This window comes from Homarus americanus, unplaced genomic scaffold, assembly GCF_018991925.1.
Source record: "Homarus americanus isolate GMGI-L3 unplaced genomic scaffold, GMGI_Hamer_2.0 scaffold32583, whole genome shotgun sequence".
NCBI classification, from domain to species: Eukaryota; Metazoa; Arthropoda; class Malacostraca; order Decapoda; family Nephropidae; genus Homarus; species Homarus americanus.
In genome coordinates this window covers 15,662,403-15,672,678 of record NW_024713129.1, presented here as the reverse complement: position 1 = coordinate 15,672,678, position 10,276 = coordinate 15,662,403, and the positions used below count along the sequence as shown (strand labels likewise).

General features: G+C 35.0%; 1 protein-coding gene across 1 annotated transcript; it reads left to right on the top strand.

Annotated features, from left to right (window-relative positions):
* Window positions 1-683: 683 nt before the first annotated feature.
* LOC121868714 (1-acyl-sn-glycerol-3-phosphate acyltransferase alpha-like) lies at window positions 684-9,940 on the top strand. Its single transcript, XM_042369562.1, has 6 exons — window positions 684-941; window positions 2,795-2,928; window positions 3,424-3,605; window positions 3,843-4,011; window positions 4,455-4,579; window positions 5,589-9,940. The coding sequence occupies exons 1-6, from the start codon at window positions 757-759 to the stop codon at window positions 5,634-5,636; spliced, it is 843 nt and encodes a 280-aa protein (XP_042225496.1). The 5' UTR covers window positions 684-756; the 3' UTR covers window positions 5,637-9,940.
* Window positions 9,941-10,276: the final 336 nt, after the last annotated feature.

Sequence of the window (10,276 nt, the reverse complement as noted above, 5' to 3'; positions counted from 1 at the left end):
TATTCTTGGAGTCTACCACTAGTTATGAGGTAAAACAAATATTTTTTGATGAAAGGACAAAAGTTAAATATGACATTAAATCACTGCTTGTGTAGTCAAATAAACATATTCAATATTTACTGAAACACAAATTCATATCATTAATTCATCCTTCAGCCAAGAGTGGTGATGAGAATTATGATTGTAAGCAATTTTCATCCTTGTCAGTTTCGACCATAATCTAAAAAAATATAGAAAATCAATATACAACCGATAGATATCTTTCATTAACAAGCACAGTATCTTAGTATCTTACATGCATATCAATTTGGATTTTGTGAGACATGATACTGAATTATTTCATCACTACCTATAACACAATTTAAACATCGCTAGTTAGGTTCCTTACCACTAGCAAGGTATTGTATTTTTTTACCCATTATGAATAAGATTATTTCTATGCCATAAATAATCACAAACAACTTTAATTTTAATAACAGTATACACCCTAATATATATTGTGATCAAATAAAAATTAATAAACTAAAAACAACTAATAATTTTATAGGATCCAAGACTATATAATGACATAGTATCCCAGAGTTTATAGGTTGAGATACCAAGTACCCAAGAGGCTATAACGATGCTCTTCTTGACTCCAGCTGTTGAGGGGAATGTTTCTCTCAACCATTTATAACCTGCATTGACAGACTGAAGTGTACGCCGCACAAACTCCCCTTAACAAGCTCTCTAACTCTATATAATACATCGCACAAGATGTTGGCATGTGACTATACCAACGTGCTCATAGCCTTCGTGATGATCATGCCGTTTGTGTATGAATTCAGTCATAGATTTAGGTTATATTTAAAATTTTTCCTCTATTATTCTATGGTGATGCTGTGTTCTGTACTGTGCATCCCCTTCATCATTTGGAGGCCAGGAGATGTTAGGAACACCTTGTGAGTATGGCTGTATTTTTCTTAAAACTATATTTTTAATTAATATCTCGTGATTATCCTAGTCATAGTATGGTTGAGGGGCGTGCCTGTATCCTGAGGAGTTATAGGAGGAGAATTGTTATTAGGATTTCCTCTAGATGTTTTAGTTTTACATTTAAATTTACAGTGCCTATTGTTGTGATGATAGATATAGTAATGAAGTAAAATATGTTGTTTAAATATAACAATTAGGAAACGCATAACCACTTCTTGAACTGTACTGACGTTTGATGGTGAAAATTACATGGTAGAGTCACTGGAAATGCATTGGTTATGTTATTAATAATAATTTCAGTTGAAGTAAGCTTTTAATGGGTAAATTATCTTACTTTTAACCATTGTACACTGGCACTGTGTCTATAGTTGCTGAACTAATGTGATCCGTTGATGATTTAAACCAATGAATTAATATCTGAATCTAAGAAACATTACAAATTTTGATGTAATTTGCTATTATCCTTTTTCGACAAAACTGGGAACAGACAACAACATGTTCTCTGAATTCATCATGAGTCATCACTTAACTTTTATCTTACTTTAGCAAAAATGAATCACTTAGTTTTGCCATATAGTCAACACTTACGACTTTTAAGTACTGTAGTTCTTGTTGCGGAAAGTATCGAGATATACTGGTATGTAAATATAAGTGTAGATATTTTATTATACTTACTATTAGAATATTAAGTTGGGCATAACCTGATATTCCTAGTTATTCAGACGAGGTAATAGAGTAAGTCCTTAAATGTGCTGCTCGAATGACTAGTAAGAAGGAAAACTTATTATTAGCGGGTGGTGAAATTCATATCTTATAAACTACGATTTGTTTAATGACCAAATTTAATAAGAAACTACTTTGAAATGAAATAATAAGTTTACCAAATACTGTCCACATAATTATAAGGTGCTACTAAATCACATAGTCTACAAAGATATCTTTAATCTAAGCTAACCTATTTGTTTTAACTAGTAGATTAGATCAGGTTAGATAAGTATGGTAGGTTAGTAGGTATGGTAGGTTAGTAGGTATGGTAGGTTAGGGTAGGGTAGGGTAGGGTAGGTTATGTTCAACTGTCTAAGGTTGAGTTGAATAATGTTCATCTCTCATATAACACCTATAAGAAGTTAACATATTTTTCAGATCTTGGAAAGTAACCCTCAGAAGAAGTATTTTGACTTTTTCAGATTTAATAACCTTTGTGTATATGAAATTGTATGTCAGTGATATATAACCCTGGTACTTTGTATATTTTATGAGTTTGTAACATCCTGTCTATTTTAGCAGCAGTTCTCAACATATTGCATCTTTCCATTTTATTACAGTACAGTGCCACCAAGATGAACACAAAACTATTTTTTCCAACGACTGTATTTTATGTGTAGCTGCAGTACATGCATTTTAGGACAGTATTATGTATTTTGTTACCCAATAATGAAAATTTTTAAAGACATTAAAATTTCAATGTTTCTGTTGAGAATAAGAAGTATTGCTAAATTAAAAAATATATATATTTATATACTTTTTTAAATCTTAATTATTATTTTTGAAACTATGCAACCCACCTAGACGACCTTCACATCCCACTGTTTAAGAAATACTTCATTACAGCATGTATATAGACAATACACCACAGTAGTAGCATCCACTGCCTGTCGTGCCTAGGGAACCTACTTTCACTTTCAGTTCTTATACCGGGTACTGTATTGAAAGTGAAATTCAATTTATTTAGACATCATGTTGTAAATGATTGAACTAAGTGGATAATTTGATATGAAACCTGGAGCATAAATGTTGCAACATGTTTACATTTTAACAGGATAGCCACATTACCACTGCGTATGCTGAACCCCTTGCTTGGCCTACACTGGGAGGTACGCGGCCAAGACCACATTGTGATAGATCGTCCGGCTATAGTGGTGGCTAACCATCAGAGCTCGGTTGATTTCTTAGGTATGGTATATTACCTTTTTTATGTACGTACGACTCATAGGACTTTATGTAGTGTTGTCCATCCATGACATTATCCTTTAAATATTTAATTTCATTTAAATAACTTAATATATTCCAGGAAGCATCCATAAATGGCATCCAGTACCATAATTATCAATATCTTCGCAATAGGTCTCCAAACAATAGTAACTATCTTGTCATGTAGCATATGTCCCATTAGCAAGGTTGCTTTCATTACTGGACTGCCATAATGTGAGTTTCGTCCACCTTGCCTGAGGCATCTGGGGGATAATTTATTATCCCTAGGTCATCCAGCTCTTTCTGTCACATCTGTTGTCCTTGTGCAAGAGATGACACTTTGAATACACAGTATTGTAGAAAGGAAGTGATGAGAATTAAATATCAATGTTGTTAACCAGTTTTTTGCTGTCTTGTCGATTACCCGGTGAGTGTTCCATTTTTGAAACAGTTTATAATTAGTTTTTATTTGAACAGGAATGGTGTACTTGTGGCCAATGTTTCACAAGATCACAGCCATTGCCAAGAAGGAATTATTTTATGCTATGCCATTTGGGATGACAGCTTGGCTATGTGGTACCAGGTTCATCGACCGCAGAAACCCAGACAAAGCCAAAGCCTCAATGAATGCAGCATTAGACTACGTAAAGGAAAAGAGTGTAAGTGGAGACTTATTATGTAATTGTATGTCTGTGCTCATAAGGTAAAATAATATTTTTTTAATTGTTTAAGATATAATTTCCCCTTTGATATGGGTATAAAAGTAACTGCATTGTTAGTGGTAGCACCCATTGCTTCATTCTGGGCATGATAATAGGTGACTGTTATGCATCAGCTCACCTCTTGATGGTAAAACTGGATTCAGGATTCACTTTTCCATGTTCATTTTCCTTCAGGTAAAGCTATGGGTGTTCCCAGAGGGTACACGAAGCATGGCAGATGAGATGCTCCCATTCAAAAAGGGTGCCTTTCATTTGGCAATTGAAGGCCAGTTACCAATTCTGCCTCTCGTGTATTCCTCCTATCGAGGTTTTCTCAATCATCCTTGCAAGATATTCAACCCAGGTAAGTAGCTATAATGTGCCACAATCATAAGGATAATTTGTAGCACAGTTTCTCCTGTTAAAATATGATTATGTGGGACATCATGTTCACTTTTCAGATTACTTTCAGGTTGTTCAAATTTGCCAAATGATTCTAGGAGCATTCATACATATGACCTCTTGCCTTACAGTTATTCCTTTCATATTCTTTTCATGACATATAACTTACAAAGTCACATTGAAATTTCCTCTGTCCAGTACCAAATACAGAAATGGTGATAAGGAGAGGTAGGATTAGTCATATCTTGGTAGACCTGACAACCATTTAGGTCTCTGCAACAAATCTTCGTCTTGTGGGGAGGGGTGGGGGTGATAGTTGTAATGGGAACAGATATCATTTTCACTCTTACAACCCTCCTTTGTGTGTTATGTAGCATATAGGATCATTTTCATTTATTGCTGCAGGTCACATCATTGTCACCTGCTTGCCTCCCATCTCTACAAAAGGAATGAAAAAGGAAGATATGCCAAGGTTAATGGAGGATGTGCGAGCTCAAATGATGGAGGTTTATACCAAAACATCCTCACAGGTAAGAAATTGTTTCCCATTACTTCAAAGAAAAAAAAACTTTGTAGTGAAAAAATAATTTGTTAGTACAGGTATCTCTTGCTATACGAATGGGTTAGGTTCTTGGAAAAAAATTGTTAAGTGAATTTTTTGTACTGTATAGCGAATAAAAGAACATGGGGAAAAATAGGGTTCAGTTCCCCAGTGACGACAAAGCCCATATATCATACCCCGAAAAGCAGTGATGATGATAATAGCTTACAATAATATTATAATTCTTATTTAATGGTGTCACCTATTAAGCCACTCACAGAGAAAATGTATACAGTAAAACTCTCTTAATCTGGGATCTTTTTATCCGGGTTTCTGCTATATCCGGATTGGCAAACCACCCTGGATTAACATGAAATAGTCTTGATTTACCTATGTGGTGGCCAAAATAAATAAACAATTTTGAATCACGTGAATCACTTAACTTATACGTAATTCATGTACATACTGGACATACAATATTTACCTCATATTTGGTGATGCAATTGATGGTTGATTTTTTCAAGTTATATTTCTCCATCAAAACCTTTGCAGATGCACCTTTCTCATGATCTTCCAGAACTACTAGGTTGTCCTTCAACCTAACTCCTTTCTGGCCCTCTTCTGACTTCCTTTTAAAGTTGTCTTGCCTTTAGAAGCCATGGTAATTAGTCCACAAAGTCACAAATAGTCCACAGGAGTTAAGAGATGCACACACAAGGGCTTTAACAGCATGACTGGCTTGTTAATAAAACTGCTGGGGTTCTTGTGCACCAGACACCAAACCGGATTGCCATCTGGATTTTTCATTTATTTATTTCTTGGTTAAACCAGACTTTCTGGATTAAATAAACCCCCTCTGGATATCGCCTTATCCGGAAATTTGCTTAACACGGATTGAATTTCCCCCAATCAGTCCGGATTAAGAGGGTTTTACTGTACCTTCATTATGACTGATATTATTGACCTGGTTTGCTTATGTTGCTTTATGATGTTGTCAGGTACATCATCCATGGCCCCTGGCAGAGGAAGTAAGGAAACACAGCTAAGCCAGGGAGACATCTCTTAGATAGAAGCACCTCAACACTCTTCTCACTCGTACCTGTAGTGAGTGTGCACCTAACCACACCAGACCTTGTGATGGTGGCTGTGCTGTTAATATTCCTGTGAATACTTCCTGGAAATGCCTAAACCCATTTAGTAAATGTGTAAAGAATCAGTTTATATATTGCTGGGATGGCTGTGGATGTTTTAGAATTTGAAATTTAATTTGAATACGTTCTGTACGACATACATGGTGAAACAGATGTATCGGCACAGATAGCATTATCAATAACTGAATTTGAAGTAGTGATAAATGTGCCTTCTCACTTACTAAGATGTTGTCCTAGGTTATTTTTCACTTTAATAACTTTTGAAATTTAGCAACATCTATATATTGTCACTTTTAGGCTAAATTTGTTTGCATGGCATCTCTCATATATGTAAGTTACCCAAAATATTTCAATTTTGCTCAGATTTTTTTTTTCAAACATTATTAAGAAATTTAATATAATGCATATAGACTCATATACTTTTGATTTCAAAACTTATTTCAAATGGCTATTGATAACATCGTGTCAGTTGATACATATCCTAGGGACAGCTACATGCTTCCAGCTTTAAACTTACACACTCCAGTAAGCTTGTAAATGTACTGTACAATATTATATTTTGTGTAAATTAAGGCCCTTCAATTCAAGCTTTTATTACTGACAGTAAATTTCACCAAAACATTGTCGTCAAAGAATGGTCTAGCCGGAGCATGACCAACTCACTCCCTTTCATTGTTCCAGGTTCTTTAAGTTGGCTTTAATTGGTGTATGACCTTTTGCCTGTAAAATGAGTTGGGTAGGAGTAATTCTTCTGTATTTGAAAGACTACTTATCATACCAGATGACTGGGGTCTCAGTGCCTCGCTGGTGTATGATACAGACACAAAGTTTGATTTTGTACTAACAACCTTTTCACATTAATCAGTATTTATATCACTCCATACACATTTTAATCTATTATATTAATAGTATTTATATCACTACTACAGAGGAAGTTACTGTGTTACAAACCTGTGCCGTTACTTCTACTTTACTTTATACAGTAATTCCCATACCCTTGTAGAAGTTATGTCATGAAATACCTCACGTAAGGCACAAGATGTTAAAGGCATTAACATGATATTCATGTAATTAAAAGAGTTATGTCACCAGATCCTGTACGGTCACAAAAAAAAAAGTCTGCTTTGAATGTCACTCCAACCCAGCAGTGGGCCTGAGGCTAGTGTGTGTCAGTTTACAGTATTGGTTTGTAAAATCTGGTAGGACAGTTAAGCGAGGAGGCGATCTGCTCACTAGTTGTTGGCATGTGCATGATAGTCATACTGTGAAGATAATTGAGGTAAGGTTGTCAGGTCAGTAAGAATATAAGTGTATAGTCAGTCAAGTATAGAATAAGGCAACCTATCCGGTAATACTGTAAAGGTAAGGATGACGAGGAGTGGTAGGATGGGGGTAGGGGAGGTCTCGTCCTTGAGTGAGAGCTGGGGGTACATGGTGCATTTGGAATAAAAGTTTTTACACTATTACCATATCTATTGCCCTACCCTATATTGGTTGCATCTGTAAATTTATATGGCTGAGAAGGGGTGGAGTCAGGCCACTTATGTTGGGTGTGTGGAGGTGGGGCTGGTTGTAGTGGTGATCACATGCATACAACATTGCAGTGTAGTAGATGTCTAGAATGTGATGTTCAATGTTTAGTGTGTGTGTGTGTGTTTTTTTTGTTTTTTTTTTTACTGTATGGTGGTGTCAAATTTGTGCTGTTCAGTGTTGATGAGAGCCTAGTGTGAGTTGATGAGTATGTAGTGAATTGTGGTGACTGTGTAGCATGTAGTGGTGTGTCTAGTGTGTGGTGTTGACTCTGGTGTAGTGATGAGTGTCTAGTGTGTGGTGGTGAGAGTCTGGTGGTGATAGGGTGTCTAATGTGTGGTGGTAAGCATGTATGACACCTTTCAAAGACTTGTAGCTTCACTGAACCTCTACAGCCTATAAGAGTGAGTGCAGCCAATTACTGTACTGTATAGATTTTATTATCCATTCTAGTTTTAATGGATAAAATATATACAGTATAAATATATAAAAGGAAGTACATAAAAAGGTTTATTGTATTGTACTTAATTTTTATATTTTTTTCCTTTCTTAATCATTCAACATCTTTTTCACATTCTAGTGTTTTGGATATTTAGACGGACGCATGATTAAAATCCAGAAAATTGCACAAGTAACTGGAAATATCTGGTTTAGAGAGACATTTACAAGTACAGTAATTGGAATTCTCTCTCAATCAGACTGACGGCTTTTCAATTAATCCAGCTAAGGGAGATTTCACAATACGAGTACGGTATGTCTCTCTATACATTGGATATGCGTTCTTGTAAAGCGTAACATTTAGTGAATACAAGTTTACTATAGACCCTAATGATATAAGTAGGGGGCTATGTTACTGAGGGACATTTCTGGTAAAATATTCTCACTAAAATATTAATTAATACATATACCTAAATTAAAAGATCATAAGTTCAAATTAATACAGTACAGTATTTAGATATAAATTATGCTGAAGATGGTTACCAAAACTGCACATAGATACTGACTAGGTTAGGAAGTGGTGAGTTATTTAGATGAAGCAGCAGGATTGCCTGTTTCTTTATACTGTACTGTAAAGATGGACTCTTAAAAGACTGGTGGATGGCTTTCATCTTCTTCAGTTTGTACAGCTCCTTGTAGTAGTTACTGTCATTGGTTAATAACTTCCTACACCCCTTTGGTATGAATACAGGGATTACTGTAGTGTTACCTTAGGGAAGCTCAGTACAGCTGTACACCACGTGTCTAAAATGAACCAAAAACTCCAGTTACCAATATGTATTGTATAGACTTATATGTAGATATCTTAATACCTGGCTAGTTTGTATTGAAATTGACATACATAAGCCCGGTGTTCCTGTAGTGGAGGGATTAGGTGGATGGTTCAAATTTCATAAGGCTCACATTCATGTCATTTTTTCCTCTTTTTCTTTCATTTCATCATCAACATATAGCAAGGTATATATGTCTGTACTTCAGTAATGTATATTTTTTTCTTTACTATAAATATCAAATCGTTATTATTTATTGAAGTTCTGTCTAATTCTTACCACTTGTCTTGGAGCCCCAAGCCTGACCACGGAAGGTTTACGGTGACGCGAATGGTTTAAAAAAAAAAAAGCCGCTTATTCTGCTCGTGAACGGTATCATCACAAATGGCAAGGTATGGGAATTACTGCATTAGTATTAAGAATAAACTATTTTAACCAAAGGTATTAATATTATGTTTTTGTTTTTGTATATGAATGGTATATGTAGATTAGAGACAATGTCTTAGTTCCCCGAGGACGAATTAAAGTGAGCCAATTGGTAGATAAATACAGTCCTCCTGCACAAGATTATGCCTGTGTACCCGTGTATAGAAGTTACTTCAAAAGTCAGGGAGGGTAATTATTAGTGTAGTTAAATATTGTTTCATAAGAGAGCTGGCAATTGGACCAAAGATAAGCTCATGGTAATCCTTAGAACGATGTCTTGTTAACCAACATTAATGTATTTCTATATTATAATGAATACATAAGCATCACAATACTGTTACATTGAACAAGAAGTTTGCTGTGCTCTAGTATGACTTCCTTCCTCTCCATGATAACATTCACAAATACTGTACTCATCTTGGTAACATGTGGATGATGGAGTGGTTGAGTATTATAGATCATTGTCAAAGTTACTGAAGCCCATGGGCTGTTTTCACATTGTTCCTTTCCATTGAATTCTCATATATTTGTTCCCTATCTCTTTCTCTCCATAAAAAACAAGTGTTGATTTATTTTTATGAATTGAAATAATTTTGTTTTGTAAACTTTTTTTGGTTTTATTGACTTTGTATTTATAAGATGTTTGTTTGATTGTTATTTTTAAAAAAGCAGTTTCTATGGGGAAGCCAAATATACCTAATTTGATATTTCATATCAATGTATGTGTAATGTATATAATTTATGTGTTATTAATTTCCCACTGTGTGGGAGGCTTTTTGATCTTTCCTCATTTAAAGTTTTTGCTTGTTTCTAGAAGAAGCATGGTAGATATTAATGCAGAAAAAATAAGGATATCTAGTGGACAGTGTAAAGTAAGTACTGTACGTACTTGTTCAGCTAAACGAGCCAATTTTTTTTTTATCAATTATAAGGAGATTCAAGCAGCAAGCCATCTTTAATTGAACAACTTCAGCTAACAAAATACTGTATTAACTGTATACTGTATACTGTATTAACTGTATACTGTATACTGTATTAACTTTCAATGGAAATATAACACTATTGGATACATAAGTAATAATTCAAATTCTTAACCCAAGGAACTTGGATTCAGCTCCAGAGGCAGGTAGAATTTGCTGTCTTGTTGACAGTTGATTTTGCTAAAGTTAAAGCTTTGTCATATTCTTAAAGATTATACTCTAAACCAGCCCTTCCTGCCAGAGAGGTGCCATCCCACATAAGTGGGAAACTCTTGAGTCCTGAGTTGAAGACCATAGTTTAACCCCTATACATCATAGACTAATTCATGAA